At 44.0% G+C, this 27,994-nt stretch overlaps 1 protein-coding gene across 1 annotated transcript; it reads right to left on the bottom strand.

The window, feature by feature from the left end:
* Window positions 1-17: 17 nt before the first annotated feature.
* On the bottom strand, window positions 18-27,993 carry tfec (transcription factor EC; the record flags this gene model as incomplete). Its single annotated transcript, XM_079493832.1, has 8 exons — window positions 18-545; window positions 4,768-4,915; window positions 7,531-7,606; window positions 7,724-7,783; window positions 10,125-10,245; window positions 14,529-14,630; window positions 15,964-16,218; window positions 27,937-27,993. The coding sequence occupies 8 exons, from the start codon at window positions 27,991-27,993 to the stop codon at window positions 18-20; spliced, it is 1,347 nt and encodes a 448-aa protein (XP_079349958.1).
* Window position 27,994: the final 1 nt, after the last annotated feature.

Genomic DNA, 27,994 nt, shown 5'->3' with positions numbered 1-27,994 from the left:
TCGTGCGCCCAAGGCCATCATAGGTCGTCGTCGTCGTCCGAGCTGAAGCTGCTCCGGCGGCTGCTCTCCTTGGAGCCGTCGGCGCCGGGAGAGCCGGCCGAGAGGAGCGGGTCGGCGCCGAACGGCGACAGCGGGTCGTCCATCAGGATCTCGTCCAGCCGGTGCTCCTCTTTGAGCGTGACGCTGAAGAAGTCCGTGAAGTGGGACAGCGGGTCGGAGAACGTGGTGGAGCCGTCGTTGCTCGCGACCGCGTGGTCCTGCTGCGACACCGGGACGCCGCCGTCCCCGAGGGGCATCTCCTGCATGGTGGCGGTGGCCGTGGTGACGGTGGCCGTCCTTTGGAGGTAGTCGCTGTTGAGGTCCTCCTGGTAGAGAGGAGGGGGCTGCTGGGTCTGGGGTGGCAGAGGCTGGTGCTGCTGTTGTTGCTGCTGCTGCTGCTGCTGTTGTTGTTGTTGCTGTTTGAGGAGGTGGGTGGACAACTCCCCAGTCCCCAGGGCGCTGGCCATGTTGGGGAGGCCATGAGCTCGGGCCTGGATCTCGAGTTCCTGGAAAACAAGAGAGTTGTAGTTAACCCATTAGGCCTGACCTCAACATTTAAAAAATGTCTTCTAAATCCTCCAGTTTTCTGAAATAAATATTTTCACGATTTTTCAAAAATAGCAGACCTACAAGCTCGTAGCGCGCCACTCGGTGGCGCGCTATGAGCTTGTAGATCTGCTATTTTTCAATAGCTAAATTACAACATAATGTTTAAAACACCAAAAGGGGTTCCCGCCCAAAATGGGTTAAAGTTGTGGGGTGTTTACCATTGTAATATATCAGAGCGGTGCCCATTGGGCACTGGCCTACTTGGAACAATGCAAGTCGAAAATGAATGTCCCACCCAGTTATTATGTCCCTTTTATGCCCATATATGGAGTTATTTGTCAGGCATGCCCAAATATGGAGTCTATGCAGATGTCAGAGCGTCTGTGTCCCTTTTATTCCTATAGGGGTTCTGTGTCAGGCATGGCCAAATGTGGAGAGTTGTGATGTCAGCCCCATATGGACCCTGGGCAGGAGCCTTGTCCAGAGCCCGGGCAGATGCCTTTTGTGGCGGTTCTTGACAACCGTGTGTCCGGCCGACACCGGGCACTGCTCTCCCTGTGGGGGTGTTGAACGCGTGTGTCGAATTTGAAGTCGGTGGGGCGAACGGTTCTCGAGTTACGCGGATTACAGCCGTAGGTGCATTTATAGAAATGGATAGATAGATAGATATTTTACATCATGGCAAGCTCTCCAACCTACTGGTCCTATTTTGGCATGACATTATAGAAATGTCTTATACAAATTAAAAGATAGCAAGTGTATACAGTTGGAGGCCATCGATATTGTCCTTTTCTTTTTGCTGAGGTTTGCGTGATCTGCGCAAAAGGACAGTTAACCCATTTTGGGCGGGAACCCCTTTTGGTGTTTTAAACATTATGTTATAATTTAGCTATTGAAAAATAGCAGATCTACAAGCTCATAGCGCGCCACCGAGTGGCGCGCTACGAGCTTGTAGGTCTGCTATTTTTGAAAAATCGTGAAAATATTTATTTCAGAAAACTGGAGGATTTAGAAGGATTTTTTTTTTTTTTTTTTGAGGTCAGGCCTAAATGGGTCAAATGATAAGGGACAATATCGGTGGCACCCAACTGTATAATACATTGCATTGTAATGCGTCATGACTCCCAGGCTTGCTATTTGTGATGGACAAAGTTGGCCAAAACATTGTCGTATGATGGAGTATATAAGGCTTGTGGTTATAGAAGTGGTTGTGGTTATAGAATTCTTCAACTGAATTGTATTTTTATTAGTTTGTTTAAAGGGACAATATTCAATAAATATATTGCACAGGTGAGATACCTAAACGATAATTTCTTTGGGGGATTCACAGTTCAAAGCCCATGTACAGTATACACATGATGATGCATTATTATGAGCCCAAAACGTGTGCACATTATGCACACACACACACACACACACACACGCACACGCCCTGCTCCAGCCCGTTAGGTCAATGATGACTGATGGCGAGGAGAAACTGCTTCATAAAATGGCCTATATAATACAATAGATCTTCACGTCATAGCGTCATGTGTTTGGACCACTACGTATTAACCACAGTCATCTTCAAACCTCCGCTGGGTAAGACCCCGGGGCTGCGGCGCCCTGACTCGACGCATAAACACACCCCGGGGACCAGTTAGTGACAGAATAATGACATTGAGTCCCCCCTCCCTCCCACCATGCCTCTCATCAATCAATCAGTTGGAGCAGGTCACCAATAGCGATGACACAAATTCGGCAGCGGAGTCATTCGAGGGCCACCCACAGATACGATTGCAGAGTTTCCATTAACTATATGCTCTCAAATACTTTGTGGTAGGATGACAAAACCCACAGATTTCTAGGTGAAATGTTAAATACTGTAAATAAAAGTGAATTAAAAAAAAAATTGTTTCCCTCAGAATGACAAAAATGGCAAAAATCACGAACACCAGACTGAAATTAATCAGTTCCTTATTTAGAAAAAAAGAAAAACAATTAGGTAAACGGTCTTGCCTAAAGTCTTTTGTGACATAATTCACTTTACAAATATTTATATTACTTTTGATATCCCCACTCTGGTGCCATGCCTGGTGGGGATATGTTTCATTTCTGCTTCCGGTCAGTCCGAATTAATTACATGCATTTCCTTCTGGGAAAGGTAGGCCTACAATAGACTTTACAATAAAATGTAATAATGTATGTTAATCACAACCTGGCACCCCTATTTTCGGCGCATTTTCTAAATTTGTCCAATTAAGTTATTAAAAAATAGCCAAAAAAAAGGTTTTTTTTTTTTCTATTTGTATAGGGCTTTAAGAAAATGTGCCCATCTTTTTTTTTGATACACACATTACTATTACATTGTGTGTAACGTATATATTATCTTCACCGCATAACCTCAATATGCTGTGTATTGGCTCGGAGGGAGAGAGCTGTGGTGTGTGCGTGGGAAGGTGAGGACTTGACACCCTCTCGTATGTACACACCCACCACGTTATAGGATCTAATCATTTTCCAGTCGTCTGCAGTCAGCTCTTATTTGGCCATGGTGTTCTCCTCACACAGCCCTTGCGGGCGGTTTGGACTTCAGACCGACCTGAGATCAGATTCTAAAAATGTCTTCTACATCCTGGCAGTTTTCTGAAAAAGCTATGTTTCTATGTCAGTGGTTCTTCGATTTTTCAAAAATAGCAGACCTACAAGGTCACTCGGTGGCGCGCTATGAGCTTGTAGATCTGCTATTTTTCAATAGCTAAAGCATAACATAATGCTAACACCAAAAGGGGTTCCCGCCCAAAATGGGTTAAGAGTCCTCTTGTCTGAACGGGTGCAGTACTTAGTTTAGACAGTTTTTGGTTTAGACTAGTCATTGGTTAGACCAGTCATTAGTCCTACAACTACAGCCTATCCCAAACCCTCACCCTAAACCTAACCTCCCACGGGGCAGCACACCTAAACCTAACCTTAACCCAATGACTAGTCTAAACTAAGTATGCACCCCGTCTGTCTGAACTAGTGTACAGTAGCTCTATTTATCAGAGTAACTATAAGGTAATGGGATAGGTGGGCACTATAGGGCACGACATATTTGCACCTCAATGTAGAATTGGCTATTTTGTCCAAAATGTTAATAATAATAATAATAATAATAGTAAAGTATAGCCTATACATGACGAGAACATGCTTAAACATTCAAGGTCTCATTTTTCTACAGTTGCTTCAAATTGCTACAAAACATGTATATCCAGTTGTTTTTTGGGGGGGAAACAAGAAGTTGAAGGCAAAAAATGAGGCTGATGCACACCTTTCTTTACATATAGGACAATTTTTCAAATGTTTTATTTTGTAACTTTTTTGGACAAAATAGGCTCATTTTACATTGAAGTGCCCAGATGTCCTTAGTGCCCACCTACAGTATGCTGTATCCAATTATAATGCTTTCGGAGATTGCGTGCGTGCGTGTGTGCGTGCGTGCGTGCGCGAGTGCGTGCGTGCGTGCGTGCGTGCGTGCGTGCGCGAGTGCGTGCGTGCGCGAGTGCGTGCGTGCGTGCGTGCGTGCGTGCGCGTGTCACAGGCCCGGATCAACGCCTCTCAGGGCCGATGGGCTACCGCTACACCAAATCGGAGCCCACCCCCAACACACAACATGATGATGTCACTGAATAAAAAATTGGACCGTAAATAAACAACTGTATACAATATGACTAATCATCTCACTTTGCTATAGAAAATGCCACTGCACGAGCTCATTTTAAATATTGTAGGAACATTAGGGTATCCGGGTGTGCCGGGATTCCTAGAGGAAGACTGTTATTCCACTGTAAATAAATGTGGAAGGTGCTAAATGAGGACTATAGTGAGCTAGTAGACGCTAAATCACCCTCCAAGATTGCCCCTAATCCAATTGCCAATACAATAGCCTATAGACGCCACAGAGAAACGCAGCGTGCATGTGTGTTGCACGCTGAAATTTACGAGTTGAGAGTTTTATGAGCCCCTTGTGCTATTGCACGTTGGGAATTTGTATATATATATACACACACACACGTATACGTATATGTTTTCTTTACCATCCGTTGAGACACGCTTTATCACTTCGCTTAAGGTGTGCATTAGCGACGCGCGTATAAATAAACCTGAACCCTGTTTACACCAGAGACGCCGTATGAATGCTCGCGTATACATATATAATACCTGGATCCTGAGGAGCAGTCTCCTGTTCACTTGTTCCAGTTTCTTCTGTCGTCCCTCCAGCTCTCTGGCGTGCTGCTGCTCTTTCTGCAACCACTTGATGTACTCCACCGAGGCCTTCAGGATGGTTCCTTTGTTCCAGCGCATGTCGCTGTTCACAGCCAATGAGCAAAGGAAGGGAGGGAGGGAAAGAAAAAAAAACGTGTTAACCCATTTTGACCTGACCTCGAAATTTTAAAAAAAATCTTCTAAATCCTCCAGTTTTATGAAATAAATATTTTCACAAATTTTCAAAAATAGCAGACCTACAAGCTCGTAGCGCGCCACTCGGTGGCGCGCTATGAGCTTGTAGATCTGCTATTTTTCAATAGCTAAATTATAACGATGTTTAAAACACCAAAAGAGGTTCCCGCCCAAAACGTGTTAAAAGATAACCTTTTACACCGATGAACCACCTGGCTAACGTCAGCAGAATCCTCTCCAAAGTATAAGAGAAAAATAAAATAAAATGAGGGAAAGATTATGGGTGGGGGGGCGGGTTACCTTTTAAGGCAGAAAGACATTTTTTCCCCCCTCCCTTTCTTTTCTTTTATGATATGAATAAGCGGACGGTGATATACACAGGGGTGCAATTATTCATCCTTGGACATGAGGCACGGACACTCTGAATGAGAGGTTTTAATAGAATAGTTAAGTATGTGCACGTTAGAAAAAAAGAAGTCCATTCTTCCTGCCCTCCTTGTTCGGTAAAATTAATCCCCGGGTTTAAAATAGGTGAGGAAGAAAGAAGTGAAGTGCGAAGACAGAGCAGGGGGGGAGAGCGAGCGGAGGTGGAAATGGAAAATTGGACTTTAGGTGGCAGAGTGCAAGTCGTTCTCTCTCAGATATTATTACTTTTTTTTCTTTTTCTTTTTAAGGAAGAAGGTGTATGAGGTAGTCAAATTGTCCTGTTCTTTTGGAGTGAGACGTCGGTCTGCTCCGAGCTAATAATCTCCTTTTCATTCCGTGTTAACCCATTGAGACCTGGAACGCATCCATGTCACGTTAGCGTTTAACCACATTAACCATTAACCCATTTTGGGGCGGGAACCCCTTTTGGTGTTTTAAACATTGTTATAATTTAGCTATTGAAAAATAGCAGATCTACAAGCTCATAGCGCGCCACCGAGTGGCGCGCTATGAACTTGTAGGTCTGCTATTTTTGAAAAATCGTTAAAATGTGCCTCAAATCTTTCCGAAAATTGTCATGATTTAGAAAACTTTTTTTTTTTAATTTCGACGTCAGACCTGAATGGGTTAATGGCGACGCTAACCTCCCATTTACAATTGGAATCAAAGTTCAGTTGCACAGGAGGGAGGCGAGCGGGGGAGAGGGAAGGAAGGTCAGCGTATTTCAGTTCAAAGTACTCAACCCCAGTACTTGAGTCAAAGTATCTAGATATTCCTGCATGGTCATATAATGAAAGCTACAAGCTATTCATTCTGAACAAATAATTAACCACTTAAGCTGCATTTTATCATTTTTGCACAATGGTATCTACGTTCATTTTTTTCCCATAGGCGTTTCAAAAAGTATTTATTTTTATAAGGTCTGTAAGCCTCGGACAAAGCCAACAGCCGAGTTGACAGATCATGACAATAAACGTTTTTTTGGGCGGCCGAACAAATAATTTGAAAGAAGAAAAAAAAAAAAAGTGTTGTACCCTGCCCTTTTCTTCTTCTTTCTAATTATTAATTAATATGAATTACTGTGCGACTAGTAGCCGAGGACACGCACGCACGCACGCATGCATGCATGCACATGTCTGTAGTTCACGGTGGGGAAAAAAAAGGAAAATAGCTTTTTGTCCTGACAATAAACGTTTTTTTGGGCGGCCGAACAAATAATTTGAAAGAAGAAAAACTAAAAAAAAAAAAAGTGTTGTACCCTGCCCTTTTCTTCTTCTTTCTAATTATTAATTAATATGAATTACTGTGCGACTAGTAGCCGAGGACATTAGGGACTGAAATCAATATGATAGATGAACTGAATCATGATGAAAGATGAACTGAATTAAGTTTTTAGGCAGATTATGAAGCACTTTACTTATTTACTCTGTCATGATAGACAAACTTGAATATGCATAGTTTTTAGGTAGACTATGAAGCACTTGGATTTCTTATATGCACTTGTGCAAATGGCAAATAAAGTCTATTCTATTCTATTCATTTGTTCGGCCCAAAAATGCATTGTCATGATTTCGGCTGTTGGCTTTGTCCGAGACTTAAATGTCTTTAAATAAATACTTTTTGAAACGTCTATGGGGAAATGAATGGGGAATTATGTCCTGGTGCCCTCGTCGTTCTGAAAGGGGGCGGGACTGTGATGCTCTATAAGCTCAAAATGTTTGTCGGGACATTAGATAAAGCAAGGCAGTCAGACATGCGAGGGACCAAAACCATAGGCCTACAGATGCTAGAAAACAGTAGGGATGCAACTGTTAATGAATTAAGATTGAATCAATTATATATTAGAAATATATATATATATATATAATTTAATACAAATCATAAATTAATCAATAGTTATTTTGGGCATGTCATTGTTGCTAAAAAATAAAAAATAAAGCGTTGTAAGCTTGTAGGTCACTATCTTTGCATGACACCATTGTCATTGTGCAAATAAAACTGATTTATCTGATTAATCAAAAAAAGTGATCAATTGAATAATCGCTAAGAAAACGTATGGATAGTTGGGCAGCCTCAGAAGACAGATGTGCAACTCACGGGTCATTGGATTTGGGTATGAGCGTCCCCAGCTCTTTGATCCTGTAGTTGATGTTATATCGTCTCCTCCTTTCAACTGTGAGAAAGAAACGCAGGACGGGACGTTGCGATAAGACAGGGCGCGGCATTCTGGTCTACACAGCTTAATGCATTTTGTGGTGATGGTTTGTGACGGCGTCCCAGAGACACTTACTCAAATTATGGTTGTCCTTTTTCTGGCGTTCTTTGGCCATCACCCTCGTGTCCTGATGATCTGTTTCGCAAAAGAGAAACACATTGATTAGCCAGGGCAAAGACATCCCCACAGGGTTTCTTCTGTTGTTTCTTTTTGCTTTTGTTAGCAGACAGTAAGTATGTGTGTGTTCGTGAGACACACTCAGGGTCAAATAGAGTGTGGACTTTTCCTTGCGTAAGTCTACGCATTACAGACACAAGGCTTGACCTCTTCTCACACATACACGCACGCACGCACGCACGCACGCATGCACGCACGCACGCATGCACGCACATGTAGTTCACGGTGGAAAAAAAAAAAGGAAAATAGCTGTTTGTCCTTTTTTTTTTGTCCAAAACTCAGCCTGGATTTAAGGCAGTTCAGCCAATTCGCTAATCTGTCCCCAAAGCAAGGGGACAGGAATGCTAAGGCGTCCATATTTGCATTCACATTCTTCCAAATTACATAATTGGGGACCTAAGATTGGATTGCCCAATTTGTCTCTGTTGATTCAATCAAGGCATTTTAAATTCCGTGTAACGGCACCATTGTCCGCACGGCAAAGTCGAAGGGGGGGTGGGGGGGATGGCAATTTACTTATTTTCTCGTCGAGAGTGAAGAGCACTTCAGGCATCCTTTCTATTTCCTAAATCAATTAAGCTTCTTTTGCTTGATGCATGACATTCATAAGAATTCTCTCAAAGAGGTCTTTGTGGGATTTAAGCTTCCCTCCTTTTTTTTTCCGTTCTCGTTGTGCGACACAAACGTCTACACGTTTCTTCAGCGCTGTGAAAACAACCAAAGACAATCAGCCTCCCATGCGGAACCATCGGCCACAGTGCCTCGATTGTTGTTCGGCCAGACACCGGACCGGAACGCGACAAAATCAACTTACTACACGTCGACGTGTTGGCTCGACACCAGCAATTGGATCTGATGTCGTCCAAACAAGTAGACATTTACGGTCAATGCTTGTGTGCTGTTAGTCTCACGTAGCCAGTCTATTGGAGATCTTGGCCTATGTGTGCTGTTAGTCTCACATAGCCAGTCTATTGGAGATCTTGGCCTATGTGTGCTGTTAGTCTCACATAGCCAGTCTATTGGAGATCTTGTGTGCTGTTAGTCTCACGTAGCCAGTCTATTGGAGATCTTGTGTGCTGTTAGTCTCACGTAGCCTATTGGTCTATTGGAGATCTTGGCCTATGCCGATACATCTGGTGACATCTAAATGCAATGTAGGGCCTAAAACTGGCTGGATACAATTTGGAGATTTACAATCTCAAACAACCAAAGAAATAACCACATATTACAGAAAAATGCTAAGACAAATGGAGGTTTTCTCCACTCTTATAGCCTGTACGTTGAATTTCAGTTTCCTCTCATGTTTTTGTATAGGCGGAGATCTCCGATCATCTGATATCACCCAGAACCTTTGTGCAGAGAGGTATCTTTTTTTTAATGGTGGCCTTAACCCATTCAGGCCTGACGTTGAAATAAAAAAAACGTTCGCTCTGAAAGAATATATACCTATTCAAAGATTTGTGCCGCATTTTTACGATTTTTCAAAAATAGCAGACCTACAAGCTCATAGCGCGCCACTCGTGGCGCGCTATGAGCTTGTAGATCTGCTATTTTTCAATAGCTAAATTATAACATAATGTTTAAAACACCAAAATGGGTTAAGGGTCATTCATAAAATGTGACTAAATTTGACTGAGGGACTGCCATTGTATTTTTTTGAATTTTCATTTTTTCCACGTCATATGAAAGCAGGGAATCATAGCTTCAAATTGACATAGGCCTATTGGTTGTTCAGTTTGACCCACCGGTTTTGGAGATATGGCTTATAGAGTAATGTCTTGCAGAGAAACAGAGAGTTGAGAAAACAGGCTTGAAAGGTTCACTTCTGTGGTCTCTAACATTACACCTAGCTACATGTTTGGGCATTTATTTCATATTTACATGTCGATTTCAGCTCTTGACACTTATTTCAGACATGCTCTAGTATGTGAAGAGTCTGCCTGCGCTATATATCTGTTTGTTTTGCCTCTTGCCTAGTGTATATTGTGTCGTACTGCTCACTGTAAATAAAGTTGTCCCAACTGGGACAATGTTCGTCGACTACCTTTTTTCACTGACGAACGAACTACTGGACACCTAAATGGACACCTAATGAAAACAAAGCTATGATGACTAAAACTAAGGCTAAATATATTGACAATTTCGTCAACAAATGACAACTAGACTAAAATGTTAGGAAGGGACTAGTGGACAAGAGATCCAGTATAAGTCCTTTAACATGCTGCAGGTTGCATGCTGAAAATAGCAGATCTACAAGCGAAACAACGCGTCGCAGCGTATACACAGTATGAGTGCATACCTGTGTATTCCCTTTTTACTGTGAGCTTTGGTGGGTTAGATGTGGGACTCATTCCGCCATGAGGGGCATTCTTACCTGGTTCACCCCCATAGACGTCCAGCATGCTACTGCTCAGTGACACCTAGAGAGAGAGAGAGAGAGAGAGATGGAGGAAGACAGGAGGAAGTGAGAGTCAGGGGACATGAGTGATTGGGAAAGAGGAAAAGTGAAAGGGAAAAAGGGGAGGTATAGAATTACAGAGCAGAAGGAAAGACACGAAGAGAGTGAAGGAGAAGAGGATTGAAGAAGATAGAGAGAGGGGAGAGAAGGAGGGGACAGAAATTGAGATAGTGTGTGTCATTCATTCTGTCAGTTGGAGAAACATAGTAGAAACACATTAACGTTTTACGAGCACCACCAGAGCCACCCCCTCCCCCCCAACACACGCACGCACGCACGCACGCACACACACACACGCACACGCACGCGCGCGTAAAATCCTCGGTGTTCATTCCATCCATTTGTATCCATTTGTAACTCAAAAGTGTACAAATCTTAAATGTAAGTTAAATGAACACGCAGGGTTTTATTGTGCATTCATACTTCAATCAAATCTCGCATGCGACACAGACCCAGTTGTTCTGATCTGGAGGACGGGCCTTGCGTGAGTGTTAACTTAACCCTGCATGCAGAGTGTCACAATGGGCCTGTTTAAGGACTGAGGATGATACTTTTGGTCCCCATATCCCTGCAGGCAGTGCATACAGTGACAGGATGCCTGCTCAATCAACTGTGCAATCAGTTGAAGAGGCTTGTTCACATAATTAAAGTCTAAACTTTGTAAAGCACAGTAGCGTGTCTATAACTTAAGCCCGGCGGGTTGACGGAAATATCACACCTCCTTTACAGGCGGACCTCTCCGTATTTGAGTAATTACTGAATGACAAGTACCACATCGTGTCACTTTTATTTTTCGTTTGTTGAGGGGCCTCCATTTTTAAACGCCATTGACGATGGACAGAATTTAATGTTTTGTCACTAACGCAAACATTAAATGCCATTAACAATGAACAGAGTTTAATGTTTGTTTTGTCTGTCACTGAGCAAATCGACATATGCATGTTAAGTTAATATATTGTGATGATGTAAGATGACTTCGCACGGGTGTGATTTATTTCACAAAGCGTGGTTCTGCCATTAGAGTAACTCGCAGTGGAGGAGTACACAAGAAGTACACAAGAAGTACTCAAGAAGTACTCAAGAAGTACACAAGAAGTACACAAGAAGTACACAAGAAGTACACAAGAAGCCCCACAAGCAGTACTGAAGATGTCCCTTGTTTATTCTAAAGGCCATTACCACGATACACCCCCCCCCCCCCCCCCCCCATGGTCCCCGGGGCGTGGGCTTGACCTGGTGCCGGGTGGCCTTGATCTGCCTTGGCCACCATTATCAGAAGCCCCTCGGCTCTGTCTGAAGGGGCTTCCAACACAGAGGCTGCCTGTGTGTTGGAAATAGCCTCGCCGTTACATACATGAGAAGCGGTGGTTTTGGGTCAAGCGGGCCGAACAGAGGCAAAACTGTTTTCCTCGGCGAAGACGCTCTCCCTGGGAAAACATGTGTGGAGCGCTGCGATAACGGCGCCTTTTCAACCGACACTGGTGGAGAATGTGGCGATTCGGCACGCTCGCACAACACACACATCCGTGTCTAATCCACCCAGCGCTTGCGTGCGTTGCCGAGCTGCTGTCCGGGGCCAATTTTATCCACTAGGGCGTGTACTGTGAAATCTGTCTCCTAAAAGAGTGTAAAACCTGATAAGGATGGAGGTCAGACCGTGAGGGCGATGGGAAAATGGAGGGTACTAGGGTTAGAGGACATGCGAGGGAGGAGGGGGCATGGAGAGGAGAGGGAAGAGGAAGCAAGAGGACGAGATAAGACAGAAAAAGACGCTAGGATATCAGAAGGGGAAATGAGAAGGGAAGAGCAAACATGAAACAAGAAAGAGACTAGAGAAAGAACCACAAATTATTTGGTTTGGTTTGGAAAGGGGGGGTGAGTTAGAAGTTAGACTGGAAGAATGCAGTGTTGACTGCGTCCCTACAGAAATTGCTCAGATCCATCCATCTGGCCCCTGCGACCCGGCACATTTCACTGTATGACTAATTCAAATTGATCCTTTTAAGCACCAACATCTTCTCAACATTGTTTCTGAAAATCATTTCTGAACGAGCCAGTGGGGAGACCATGCATTAGTCCAAGCCGGCAGCTATATATTTCTCTTTCTCCTTGCAAATCTCTCGCCCCTATTCCTCTGTCATTTGCTCTTCGATTGCTCCCTTCCTCCCTCACTCCCTCCTCGCTTTGCCTTGCATATAGCTCTATCCTACCTAACTCTGTCACAGTTTCTCAGCATGTGCAGTATGTATACGCATGTAATATGTATGGATGTAGGGTTCTTTGTCTGCCAGCAGTCCCTGTCTCTGCTTACTTGCACGCAAGGCGTTAGGCCTGGATTCCACTGTGTTTTCTTGGAATCCCAAAGTTTGACAAGTCCTCTTTCAGCCACACGCATACCACCGTATTAAGGTTCAGGTGTGTCAGCCGAATGGATCTCTTGTCCCAGAATTCCGTTTTCAAAATGTCGTCCTTCTGCCTGCGAATCGCACAGGGGACACATGTCCTCAATGCCATCTCTGCCATTTGTCGGAATGTATCGTCTGAATCACAGCTATTGCTATATGCCTCTATGTAACAGTTATGCAAGTGGTGTTCTTATAACCGCTCTATACCTTGTTGTATGGCGAATAGCGAAAGCTTGTTGATATGCTTTTGTTTTTGCTATTTTTGAGGGCTCCTATGCCCAGCTTTGTGTGTTTGTGTGTACCACGAATGCGATGATTTGATTGGCTGAGCACGGAATGTGATGATGTATGATGGTAAGAGCGCCCCTCACTTCACACAAGTGTGATTTTGTTTTTGTATAACCTTTTGAGGGGCGCCAGCCCCTCCAATGCATGGCTTTTGAAGATTATGTCATGTGGCAGCCAAGTCTATTGTTGCGTTCACACGGGCAGATGAAACGATGCAAGCCAGCGACGGGAAGCTACGAAGCGGCTATGATGCGTGAAGCTGCCGCACATTATGCTGTGATGCGTTTTTGCATGGTTTGAACGCACCATATATGGACTTTGTTTAGAGCACACGAAAACGAATGGCAGCCATGCAGTCTATGGACTTTTAATGTTTGTTTAGGGCAGCCGTTAAACAAACATTGATGTGAGACATCATGTGGCCGATATAAATACAGTGGGCGCCCCTCACTTCACACAAGTGTGATTCTTTTTTACCATCTTTGATGATTTTTGGGGTGATTTATGAGAGTCCAAATTAGTCCAAAATACCGATACCAGGGACTGACTTATGTAGACAGTATGTAGAATGGGTACATTTCAAACAAAAGCACAGGTCAATACTAAAACTGGTACTCTGGACACACCATGATTAAGCACTCACACTTGTTTACAACAGGGTGCATCATTTTCAATTCATCAGAAAACCTCACCAAAGAGTTATGCTGCATTCACATGGAATCAGGCAAGCGGTAGGCGGCAAACGGCAAAACCTGCTGGACGGCACGGAACGGTAAAAAGATTCAATATTTTAACATTGATGCCGTCTGCCGTTACCGCCGCCGGTTCTGTCTGCCGTGCCGTCCTGTTCCGTTGACCGTCCTGCTCCCGTCCACTAAAATGACTTCTACCACTTGCCTGATTCCATGTGAATGCAGCATTACTTGTTTCAGGTTTTCTTTATCATTCATTTTCAAGCATTTCATGTTATAATATAGCTGCTCTATAGCCGATGACACTGTCAACTTAGTATCTTGACACTGCTTTAGTTAAATAGATTTTCCGTGTGGTTCTAGCCCCTCCTACGCCCAGCTTTGTGTGTCTGTGTGTGTGTGTACCACGGAATGTGACGATTTGATTGGCTGAGCACGGCATGTGATGATGTATGATGATAAGAGCGCCCCTCATTTCACACAAGTGTGATTTTTCCCCTAATTGATCTACTGTTGAGAAATGTGAGAAATGCTGCTAAGCCCTGGTCCTTGGCCGAATGAACTTTGACTCATCTCTGGACTTAAGCTGACCTCACTCTAAAGACGGGTCCTCCGATTCCCAAGCTAGTCAAGCCTGAGTGTTCATGTTGTGGGCCGGAGGAAGCTCTCATTCCTCTTTGAGGCAGAGAAAAATCATTAGTTATGCAACCCAAGTTGAACCCTCTCACCGCAGCTGCAAATAATGAAACTAGACGTGAAAAACAGAACCCAATAGCGGTTCCCCGTCGATGGGTGTGGACTGTGGACATCGCTTGCTCATACTGTAGCTGTTAGCAAAGGTTAATGTGTGCCATACTTACGTTGTTTTGCATCATCATGTTAGACTCCATGCAATCCAATCCTCCATCATTGAAACCGGACTCGAGACTAATTAGGTCATCGATAACTTCATCCATTGGAAACTGAAAGAGAACAGTAATTACAGTGTACTCATGGACATGCTGTTGATGGGTAGATAAATAAATGCATATACACAACAGATTCTATGACACAGTAAAATCCTGGGTGTATTTATCCATATACAAATGCTGTCCATGAGTGGTCCTCATAGAGAGAATCCTCATAACATAAAAAAAAGAAAATATGGCATGAAAAGAAAGAGGAGGGTGGGTTGGTTCTAGCCTGGCTAATAAGCCAGACCGAATCAGCCATTGGCAAAACATAAATTTGCCTGCCGGCGGATTACGGTCTGGAGAGGCTCAATTGTACGCCCATTTCCTACACCAGAGAACTGGTGTGGCCAATCGGGACACGGTATGCAATATGGGTGGGCTTTGGTACATTGATGTTCAATGCTTGAGACCTTTGACTGACAGTAGCTCTGACCAATTGCGTCAAAGAGAAAATGTTTGAACCCGCCCCTGGGAAACAAGATCCATACACAGCATCTCCAGACTCAAATACCACACGACAGTGTGATTTGAGTCTGGCTTATTAGCCAGGCTAGGTTGGTTCTTCTCTGAGACTAATCAAAAACAGAGGAGTAGGCCTATTTATTTCCCCCTGCCACCATGTCTTGAAGTTGATTAGCAAGACAGCTACAGTAGGTGATGAGAAAGATTGCCCCCACAACTGTTATCAAACCAGTTTCCACATCACATTCTGCAGGATCTTTTTCCTAATCAGAAATGCCATGTCTGAAGTTATTGATGAGCACAGCAGAGACAAGGAGAATCAATAATGACAACACATTGTTGACTGGAGTGACTGGAGTGACTGGGAGGGTCATTATTCTTTGTAAACGTCAAATAGACAATGCTGCAGATGTTTTTTTATTTATTTTTAATGGCTGTGATTCTGTACGGATCACGGTCTCGCATGCTTTTGTGCTGTGCTGATGGTCCATCCAAATGAAGTGTTAGCCATTAGCATAGTGGCGGTGATTACGTCAGCTTTGAACCACTCTCTTGCAAATTACACGTGACATGGAATATAGTTCCTCAGGGATGGTACTGCTGTTTGCTGTGGAAATGTACTGTAGGGTTGCTGCGAAATGCACAGTTAATCTGTATACAACTGAACTGTGGTTCATAGATATTTTGTTGTTGTTGCAATTTCACTCTTTTCCCCATTTACTACAAGGCACACAAGTCCATTCTTCGACCTCGAAACCAGCAATGCAGTACGGATGATTATTTATTGTAATTATTTAGCCTTTTTTTTAATGGCTGCTCTCAGATAGCTGAATTCACTCTTCTGTACTTTCACGTACAGTTTGGTGCACGCCGGACTCACCTCGCTGTCGTGATTGGCCAGGGTGAGCAGGGTGACGGGGCTGTTGGGGTTGCTGCCATCGCTGACGGGGGGCATGTGTCCGTTCCTCATGATGGGCACGGCGGCCAGCGGCTGGCCCGGGGCGTGGGGGTGCGGCACGACGTGGCCAGGCCCGCCCGCGGCCGCCAGCTTGGAGCCAAGCGTCAGGTACTGCTTCACCTGCTGACTCTGGGTCTGCTGGATGTGGAACTTTGAGCTCTCCAGGTGGTTCTGTACCTAACAAAAAAAGAAAGAAAGGAAGATGAAAGCGAGGTCGATTAACCTTCGGTTATTCACCCCGGCAATCATTGTCCATGCAGCGATTCCTACAGTAGCCTAAGTGTTACTTTAACTATTGCGAGCATTGAACATTCTCAGAGTTAAATGAACCCGCAGGATTTCACTGTGCATGCATTATGGTGTTATTTTTACACCAGACTTTCTACACCAGTAAAACAGTCTTGGGAACAGCAGTTTGTCTCAGGCAGGTTACTGGCGGGTGCCCATCACTAACCTGTGCCCTTACGTCAGACCTCCCGTTAGTCCGACCTGTGCTGTGGGTTACAAATCACCCGTGCTGCGGGTTACAAATCACCCGTGCTGCGGGTTACAAATCACCCGTGCTGCGGGTTACAAATCACCCGTGCTGCGGGTTGCAAATCACCCGTGCTGCGGGTTACAAATCACCCGTGCTGTGGGTTACAAATCACCCGTGCTGCGGGTTACAAATCACCCGTGCTGCGGGTTGCAAATCACCCGTGCTGCGGGTTACAAATCACCCGTGCTGCGGGTTACAAATCACCCGTGCTGCGGGTTACAAATCACCCGTGCTGCGGGTTGCAAATCACCCGTGCTGCGGGTTACAAATCACCCGTGCTGCGGGTTACAAATCACCCGTGCTGCGGGTTACAAATCACCCGTGCTGCGGGTTACAAATCACCCGTGCTGCGGCTTACAAATCACCCGTGCTGCGGGTTACAAATCACCCGTGCTGCGGGTTACAAATCACCCGTGCTGCGGGTTACAAATCACCCGTGCTGCGGGTTACAAATCACCCGTGCTGCGGGTTACAAATCACCCGTGCTGCGGGTTACAAATCACCCGTGCTGCGGGTTACAAATCACCCGTGCTGCGGGTTACAAATCACCCGTGCTGTGGGTTACAAATCACCCGTGCTGCGGGTTACAAATCACCTGTGACTTCCTGTGAGGTTAGGGTTATAGGTTAGGGTTTGGGATAGTGTTAGTAATGGTCGGACTAACTGGAGGTCGGACCAATGCCACGCTACCCACTAACCTCAGCAATAAGCGAACAAACAGAAACGTCATTAGGTTGAACTTCCCTCCTCCAGGCGCAGTTACTGTAACAGTTACTGTAACACCCTCCATAGGAGTGCACGATTGCGTAAAATCAGAGTGAGTCACGTTTGACCGCTATCATCATCCTGATCAACCACATTCCAGAGTCATTGTTTTGACTCACTTGCTGCATTAACATTGTCAGTTTCTTTCACATGTTTTCTGCCCCTATAAGTTGTAGTTGTTTTTTTGCCTTTCAAGTGAAGACTGACAGGAAAGAGGGAGAGAGAGAAGGGGAGAGACATGCAGCAAAGGTTGTCATGAACGGGACTCGAACACGCAACGTGCTGTCAGGCCAAAGCCTAGGCTATATGTGGCATGCGCCTGGACCACTTGGCCAGTGGGCGCCCCCAGTTGTAGTTGTTTTTAATATAGTTTACTAATAGGCTCAATTTAAAGACATAGGGTGCGTTTGGGTATAGGCACTGAGTGCACTGGTGCCAATACAAACCAATACGTGAGTGTGCTCCTGGTGCACTTATCCAAACGCACACGTTATATCAATCTCAATTTCTTTTTTCACCAAAACTGTAACTCTGATTATCTACTTTCATATGATAATTATGCAAAAGCGTAATCTGCCATTTAATTTGTTGAAACACAAATACTAGTACAGTATGTAGCTGTGAGCATTGCCCCATCAACAAATCCGGACCCCATAAGAATCCATACACTCACACAGATTGTACTGTGAACTACAAAAAAAACAATTACCCAACAGAAACAAATTACAGTTGTCCTTTTTTGCTATAAAGTAAATCTCAGCTTTGCAACATTCTTACATTTGAAGCTCCCGTCGCGTCCCGCATCCTGTAGTAGCTACAGTCAGTTAGGTGTGGCATTCTCAGGAACGCAAATATTCTTCAGTTTGTTTTTGTTGTTTTTTTTTCTCTCTTTTGGGGCAGCAGGTGAATTTAACAAAATCCAAATCCGCTGCTGCTGCTGTCGCTGCTGCTGCTGCTGCTATCCTGTGTGTGCCGTCTATGGCAGTGGGCGTCCGTCCTGCCCTCTCTCCTGTGTCTTATAAAGGGCCCAAAGTGAACTAATTGGGCTCAAAGCCGAGAGGAAGCCTTTATGTTGCCTAGCGTGGTAATCACCTCAAACAGAGGGCCGACAGATGACCCAGGGTTTGATCACTGCAGGATATCTGCCTTTAGCGTCTATCAGTAATTCATCTGGACCGCCCCTTTTCTGTGTCACTGACCAACCAGCAGCTTCCTCCCAGAGTCCTCTGCAGTCTGCTCCAGGGCCTGGAGGGCAGCACAATTGACCCTTGTTCTCCCAGCGGGGGGCTTTAAATAACTCCCCTGATGCCATTTTTACCCTGGCCTGCATATAGTGTCAATCCAGACAAATTTCATAGCCTCAGTTTCCCGATGAGTAAGCGTGCAAAGCTATTTTCCAAGTCGGCTTTACAAAAGTCTCCATTATCATTGTTACGTTGTATGCAATTGCCAGGGAAAATAGATTGCGGGGGAACCTCTCATATCTAAAAATGTGTAATTCACTTTTCGGGGGGGGCCCACAAAGGCCATCATTGTAGCAAGTTGCTTTATTAGTTTACGGTCTGTTAAGCTGTTTCTAAAGAACTGTATAAATAAACATTGAGTTCATTGCTTGCAATGGTTTGGTGATGCTCTTATCAATGCTGATACTGTAGTTGTCTGGTCTGTGTTCTTCAATGTACTTCCTCGAAAGGTTTTTCTTTTTTTGTATTGACTGTAAGCTGTACTATACACTGTTGACTGTACTGTAGCACAGTAGGTTTGTCAAGGGACAATGGACTATTTTATCTCTGCTGCATTCGATTGCTTAAGTTGTACGTGCATTGATGTCGGATTTTATACCTGTGCTAAGACTTTTTAACTGTAGAATGAGGAGCTGTTTCTTTTTTTGTGGCTTTCGCCTTTATTATTATTATTTTGTTTTTATGGAGGGACAGACAGTAGGCTGACAGGAAATGGGGAGAGAGATGGGGGGGATGACATGCAGTAAAGGCCGTCGGGATTGGGAGTCGAACCCGCGGTACACTGCCAGACTGGATTACCAGCCAAGGTGCCTGGACCGCTGAGCCACGGCCCAGGTCGAGGAGCTGTTCTCTATCACATTGTTGACTATTCTCATACACTTATTTTGTCATTTATTCTCTTAAAAAAGGGAAAAAAACTGTCTTAACTTTTGCGGCCTTAGATTAATAAAGCCATCCTACCTAGGCTGCCAGGATTGATCTATTACCTTGCTTTGGAGCATAACGCCGATGTATTTTCAGCTTTGATCGACGAAAATCCGACGGAAAATAGTCCCATGGTTTGTTTTTGAAGAGAAAAACATGCCGCCATTGCGATGCGAAACGAAAACAGCCTGCACAGCCTGTTGTAGTCCAGTCAAAACACCCGTTCACTTGCATTGGACTCATTTTCCCAGAAGCCCTAGCAGCATGGCTCGATTTCCGGTTTCGTCGTCAATTTCTGTGCAACAACTGTAAGCTTGCTTTCATGTTTAAACCTAGCTCGAGTTAACATTTCTTCTTTTCTTTGATGGCATCTTAGGATAGATGTAGACCTATTTGACAGTGCAGAAACATAATTGCCTTACTTGATGTATTAATGAGCATCAATAATGACCATCACCTCAGCAGGTAAGGAGGGGGCTGGGGCAGCCCTCACTTCCCCCTCCGAGTCAGCGCCCGCATGGTCCAAGTGCCTGCCCTATTTGAGGCTTTTTTATTCCTTATTCTCTTCCCCGTGGCCGGCGGCCCAACAAACGGTTCGCGACCGGGCCGTGAGCGGCTCCGCGGCCCACGGGGGACTAGTCCCCCGTGGGCCCCCGTGTCTCCTACGGCCCTGATCACCTGTGTCACAGACACATACAGCTCCCCTCTGTAGGCCTCTACTACTGAAAGTGACTGCATGGAGTCTGTCTCATTTCTCTCCAAAAGCACGTGAATATGATGGAATATGATTACAGCTCACATTTCATATCACACACTAGCCCCCCTAAAAATTATGTTATGCTTTGTTATTTCTGATATTCTTGATGTTCTTTATGATTGCTGTTTTTAATCCTGTCTGTAAAGCACTTTGTAACTTTATGTTTGGAAAGGTGCTATATAAATAAATAAAAATTAAATCGATATTAGTTTTTAATAAATCGATACATATCGTCGGGATATAATATCGATATACGATATATCGTTACATGCCTAATTGAAACTATAAACACTATAGGATGCCAGGTCAGTAATGACCTGGCATCGACCTGGTATCTGTCTACATAGCATGCTATCTAAATGACATTGTTGCCGTTGCATAAGCCTGTAAGGTTGTTGAGGCTAGGGCAAGTGCTACGGGCTAAGGTGGAGACTACGGCAGGACATGGGATGGGAGTGAGTCTGCAGTTCTAATTGCAATGTGTTTGAGTGCTTAAACTGATTTATATGCGTATCCCATCCCCTGGAAGTCCCCCAAAGACCCCACTTAGAGATTTCAATGTGTTTCAATATGTTGCTCTGTGCACGACCGTAGTTCCCTTTTCAAAGAGTTGGCAATACTGTTTCCTGTTCCGGGCAATTTCTCATGCTAGCATGTAATCTGTGTTTTATGAACACAAGGCTGCTGTACTTTATACCTCATACTAAGCATTTAAAGTATGAGGTATAAAGTACAGCAGAAGATTGGGTATTGGGTAAGACTGACGTTATGTATCTTTTAGGACCCTTCACTGCTTCATCTCAACCATTACTCTATGGCTCTGGTCTCAGCCACTGCGGTGGATATTTTGACATTCCGTTTTTTTTATTTATTTTTATGTTGCCACTACTGTTGGAGCAGCCATAAACTACACAGGTTCATCCCGATGTTCTGGGCATCTTTGTAATGTTAGTGTTAGTAAAAAGCAGGTAAAAGAGTAACGTTTGAGGCAGACTTTACATCAGTCACTCTACCGTTCACTGTAGTAGAAGAGGTTTTTTAAGAGGCAGGTTTACCCCGCAGTTATGTCGGCTCCGCCTACAGGAAATACGTAAGCTGCGACCATGAGACCCGTTTCTGAATTTGTCTATAGTTTTACTGAGGTTAGGGTTAGGTTTAGGCTGTCAATCACAGCGACTGGCCAATCACCATCTACTCAAACCAGCTGAAGATTCCATGCTCGCGTTTCTCAGTAGCTTAATTTGATTGGCTCAGCAGCAGATTTGAACTGTAAACACACGAAGGTGTTTTGTGTTTCCAGTTCAAATCTGTTGCTGAACCAATCAAATGAAGCTACGAGAAACTCCCGGAACAGGAATGGATTCATGATGGTTCCTGTGTCTCCAGGCATTTCTATGAACATTTGAACAAATCCTATTGTTTTTTTGAGTGGTGCAAACCACTCCAACAACTGGCTTTGTTAGTACCCGTGTGTGTTTGTGCCTGTACGGGTGAGCATGGTTGCTATGGTTAGTATGTGACGTCACTGACATCACCGACATCACCCGCACGGAGTTGCACCACTCAGTTCACACGGGTGTGATTTTTTAACCAGTTAGTGGTGTCCGATGTCATTCAATATTTATTGATCTACAAGTTCACACTGCATTGCGAGACTGCATTGCGAGACTGCATTGCGTGACATGCTGTGAGAGTGTAGATCAGCTATTATCACAATTCATCATCGTACAACAAAGCATACTATGTATTAGTGAGAAGTTAAGGTATGGATTGATTGATTGATTGATTGATTGAATACTTTATTAACACGATTATTAACAGTATAGGTATAGTACAGTCAAAGGTTATGTTATCCTTTTAGGATCACACAAAAAGCCCCAGGGGCAAATACAATACAAAACATAATGGAACATGGAGCTCAATAGAATCACAAGGTATATTTACAGCCGATTACTATCAAGTTTAATTTAGTTTAGGATTGGAGGGAATAGTAAGTAAGGGTCTAACACAGTATACCCCAGAACCAAAAAAGACAAAAAAAAACTATGAAAAGCATGAAATTCCACTTGTCAGCCGTAGATTGGCTGCAGTTATTCAGCGCCCGTCGACATAACTAAGGAACGACTCCATCACCCACAATACCCGGCTTGTCACCGGCATCTATGGGCTCTTATATCTGGCTGCCGAGGGCCAAACAAAATGCCAGTTGTTTCCCAATCAACATTGCTCTCTGACGAGCAGGGGCCAGAGGAAGAGATGCCAGAGCCGCCACACACACACACACACACACACACACACACACACACACACACACACACACACACACACAGTGTGTCGGCGGGATTGTCCTGGTCTCACATCGGCTGCTCTCACTACTGTAAATGCCGGAGACGTGCTCATTAGCCAATTAAGCTGGGTGGTCGGGGTGGGGTGGGGTGGGGGGGGGGGGGAGCTGATTAAATTTGAGATGTAATGGCGCTTCAGTCACTGAGACCAGCCCCGACAATGGCGTGCCCTGTGCATGTGTGAAGGAGCGCCGTTTACTGACGCACAGACAAACGGGAGCAGCGAGCGAGCGAGATAACGATCTAATCTAACTACTTTTAACCTGGCGTCCCTATTTTTGGGGGCGAGTCATTATCTATAGACGAAATAGGTTTTTTATTATGCATTTGTTTTATTCGGAAAATGTCAAAACATACAATCTTTTTTTTTTTTCTTTATTCAAAAATAGCAAAGAATATAGCCGATCTACAAGCTCATATTGATATATTCTCCGGTTATCGTAGCCTACCCCCCAGTCCCATGCATGCATCTGAGACTTATGTACAGTTGGGTGCCACCGATATTGTCCCTTATCATTTGACCCATTTAGGCCTGACCTCAAAATTTTTAAAAATCCTTATAAATCCTCCAGTTTTCTGAAATAAATATTTTCACGATTTTTCAAAAATAGCAGACCTACAAGCTCATAGCGCGCCACTCGGTGGCGTGCTATGAGCTTGTAGATCTGCTATTTTTCAATAGCTAAATTATAACATAGTTTAAAACACCAAAAGGGGTTCCCGCCCAAAATGGGTTAACTGTCCTTTTGCGCAGATCACGCAAACCTCAGCAAAAAGAAAAGGACAATATCGATGGCCTCCAACTGTATGGATCAGATCATGGCACACTTCATCTAAAATAAGAGTTTGTGAAGTCTAAGTTGTCTAACCAACATCAGAATAGCAAATGATGAAGTAGGTTAAGTTTTGTGTGATTTTATGTTTTGAGAGGAATCAGACTTTAATAACAATCCTGAATAGGCCAATAAGTCTAAATAGAGGAATAATGAAAAACAAGTTGGGGGGGGAAATTAAATTTGGGGGGGAAAAATGTAATAACATTTTGAGGAAGAGAAAAGACCCACATGTATGCCCCCTTAAGTTGCTAAGAGAATTAGCTGGTTTTGAGTTATTGTGGCAATTGTTCATGCCCCCCGACCCCCCTACACATCCCTGCACGCACGCACGCACGCACGCACGCACGCACGCACGCACGCACGCACGCACGCACGCACGCCACCACCATTGTTGATGACACCTGCTGGGGCGTTTTTCCTGAAATGGTGGCTGAGAGTTTGCTGCTGGTATAACAGGGGTTGCAGGGTTTGAGCTGCCCAGTGCCCACTAAGGTCAACATTGTATGCAAAACCTTGACCGAGAGCTGCACAATAAGTCCACTTTGTGTTAAAGAACTATCCGTCACTTGTGTGCAATTTGCAGTCCAGCACCATAACAAAAACAAAAGTGATGCTGCAAGAGAATTTCCCATGCTTTTGCCTACCAAGAGTGCACTCCATCCTCAAATCATCTAGAAATATGACGTATCAGGGCCAGATTAATTTGGACATTCAAAACGAGTTGCCTAATACATATTGGATACAGTAATACTGTCTCATGATTGAATCAGGGCGCAGATTAGTTGTCATTCAGTTTGTTTTTCTAATCCCGTTAAGTAAGACTTTGCCACTGTTAGGAGACCAGCTGTGTCCTCTTAACTTCATTAGGGATGCCTAAGCCACTAAAATGAGGAATGTTACACAAATCTGAAGTTCACTCTCTCTCTCTCTCTCTCTCTCTCTCTCGCTCTCTCTCTCTCTGTCTCTCATAACTATGTCAACCCTGGTGTCGATAGTTTGAGAAAAAAAAACATTTGCAATTTCAGTCTAACTTTTTGTGTAATTTTTTTTAACAGCAGATCTACAAGTTCGCAATACATTGTGACGTGATGCTTTAGGTGCTTATATATCTGCTAATTATGATATTGTTCTGTATGGTCTCTGCCAGGTGGTCCAAAACTGTGATTTGTCAGGATTCAAATGCAGAGATAGCAAAAGTAGCAGATATACAAGCACAAAACAAGCTTGCAGAATTGCTATTTGTTGAAGCTTTTGTGTAACGCTGTAGTATGATAGTACTAATGAGTAGGTAGGACATTCATTTATGGGGGAAAACAAAAATGTTGGCAAAACACACACACACACACTGTATACTATAAGTGTCACGTGCACATTGTAATACAGCTGACATCAACATTGCAGGCTGTAAAGGCATGTCACACACACACACACACACACACACACACACACACACACACACACACACACACACACACACACACACACACACACACACACACACACACACACTAATCAAATCCAAGAAACGTGCAGTGTTGCTACCCCAGGAAACCATGTCAAAGCACTGTACTGACAGCGGCCATAAAGAACTTGCACATAATGCATGTGGCCATGTGTATTAGACACACACACATAGTAGAATATGATAACTCTGTTTCTGATGACAATCAACATGTCAACCTCAAAGAGAAATGACATCCATATTGCCAGCAGTCAAGTCAACCCATAACACACAAGCCAAAGCGGAAATACCAACAGATTTAAGTTAAAAGGCTGGATAATTGGCACGTCTTGACTTCAAATTTAACAAAAACTGCCTTCTGCATTTATGCTCTTAAATTTTTAAGAGGACTATTAAGGCATTTTAGTGCAAACGGACGCAAGACGGAGATAAAAGAAAATCTCAAACAAATGACACACTGAATCTAAAAAGAAATAAAGAAAAGCCATTACGAGTATTTTAGTTGATGATTTATCTAAAGCTGTCATTGTACACGGAATCAAAGCAATGTGATTACCTTCGCATAAGCAGGTCTATGTCTTAAAAATCCCAGTGAATTGCTGCGCAAACAGGGACATAGTGTGGCAGACAAACCCACAGGTGTCTCCTCAATGAAACGTTCTTGCTTAACCTAGTTTCATTCTTGCCCAAGTTCTCCTTTCACTTCAGAAAGAAAAAAAAAGAGAAAAGAAAAAAAAACCTGACTTATGAAACCCTGGGCTACATGGACAATGTTAAGCTTTGGAAATAATGGACATAACCTGCAGTACAAGTTTTTGTATTCATTTTCTACCAAAGCCCTATATGTTTTAAGGCCATGTTGACACATTTTGTGGAATGTCGTCGGCCACTGAGCACTGTTCTCTCTCTCTCTCCTATCTTGAATCTACTGATAGATTGGACAAAATGTGGAACACAGCCTTTTCTCAGGCATGCTCGCTCTCGTTTTGCTGAGCCTGCTAACCGGCAAACAGCCGTGACCACACATCGGACAGATGGTGCAAGACGAGAGCAGATAAGTGCATGTGCGAAAGCAAACTGATTCACAAAATCAGGATTTCCACAGGGACCGACTGATGACCTATTCTGTTATTCCGGTCGTAAAAACCGTGCTTTCTATAAGGCCTGGCCGATTTCACACACGCGCACGCACGCAGGCACACACACACACACACACACACACACACACACACACACACACACACACACACACACACACACACACACACACACACACACACACACACACACACACACACACACACACACACACACACACACACACACACACACACACACACACACATTTTAACTCCCTCTGTTGGCGGCCGGTTGTTAAATCACTCCATGAACTCCACACTTTCAATTCTGATGAATTGAAAATGGTGGTCCCAGTTGTAAACAAGTGTAATGCTTTTCCACAGTGTGTCGTCCATAATTAACAGTTTTCATGTATTGAGTTGTGCTTTCACTTGAAATGTACCCATTCTGCACATACTGTGAATAAATACATACTTCAATCAGTCAAAACACCAGATCTTAACCGTAAGTACTATTTGGCTTTTTCCATTCCATCCATCCTTCAGCCAGTCTCATCTCAGCCTCCCAGAGCCATGGCACAACCTTCCCCTCCATCCCCCACCCCACCTCCGCCATGCATCTGTGGTGGAGAAAAGTACTCAATTGTTTTACTTAAGTAAAAGTATCAATACTGCAATAGAGGGTATGCGCGTGACATCATCATCATACCCGGAAGTTATGCGGGAATGCCTATTGAGTGACAAAAAAACTACTTTCTGGCCTTGACAGCCCATACATCCAAACTGAAAAGTCCTATTTGATTGAATTAAATGACTTTAAACAACATTAAATTCACTTTGCCACTCGATCTGCCATTCACTTTATGCATGCGCATACCCTCTATATAGAAATACTCAAAAATGTACTTACTCAAAATACTCAAAGTACTTGAGTAAAAGTATTGGTATCAAAATGTACTTAAAGTACCAAAAGTAAAAGTACTCATTGTGCACAATGTCCCGTTTCACGTTTTGAGAGAAAGGAGATCCCGCACACTGTCTTATAGCGGTATCGTTTATTAGCCCATTCTGGGCGGGAACCCCTTTTGGTGTTTTAACTAAGCATTATGTTATACTTTAGCTATTGAAAAATAGCATATCTACAAGCTCATAGCGCTCCACCGAGTGGCGCGCTACAAGCTTGTAGGTCTGCTATTTTTGAAAAATCGTAAAAATTGGTTAATATGTTTTGTAATAATAATCCAAATCTACAAAGTAACTAGGAACTAAAGTTTTCAAATAACTGTAGTGGAGTAAAAGTACGATATTTGTAGTGGAGTAGAAGTAAAAGTATTGGAAATTGGAAATACTCAAGTAAAGCGCACATGCCTCATATTTATACTTAAGTAGCCTACAGTATACTTAAGTAAATGTACTTTGTTACTTTACACCCCACCCCACCATACATCAATACATTTTCACCACATCCAACTTACGATTTAGTCCTTATTCAACCTGTAGTACAGTACCAGGTGCAATAGTGGAGTAAATGCCATGAACCCTATACAGTCAACCAGGTTAAATGTCTGCTTATACATTTAACGTACATTACATGAGTGAAAATGTGTGCTTCAAAGTAACTGGAAACAACATGTTATTGAAATATAATTAGTATTTGTGGTCAAGCAAGCACAAACTGAAACAAGACGTTACAACCATGATCGAACTGCACCTGCCTCTCCCCCCCCCCCCCCCCCCAACACACACACGCACACGCACACACACCTGTGTATAGGTTCTCTCCTCCTTATCTCTCTCTTATTTCAATGCATCGAATTCCGTTTGCCCCCCCCCCCCCCCCCCGCTCCTCTGTGTGCATATCGCTGCCTCCCTGCAGCTCCCCTCCCCTCCTTCCAACACGCCCCCCCCCCCCCCCCCCCCCCCCCCCGCAGCCTACCTGCAGAACCTTCAGCAGCTGAACCTCTGTCAGGGTGATCACTTTGACCACACAGCATCGACTCATG

The sequence above is a fragment of the Electrona antarctica genome (genome assembly GCF_951216825.1).
Source record: "Electrona antarctica genome assembly, chromosome: 23".
Taxonomy (NCBI): Eukaryota; Metazoa; Chordata; class Actinopteri; order Myctophiformes; family Myctophidae; genus Electrona; species Electrona antarctica.
Note: the sequence above shows the minus strand (reverse complement) of the source record. Positions and strands in the feature narration are given on the sequence as shown.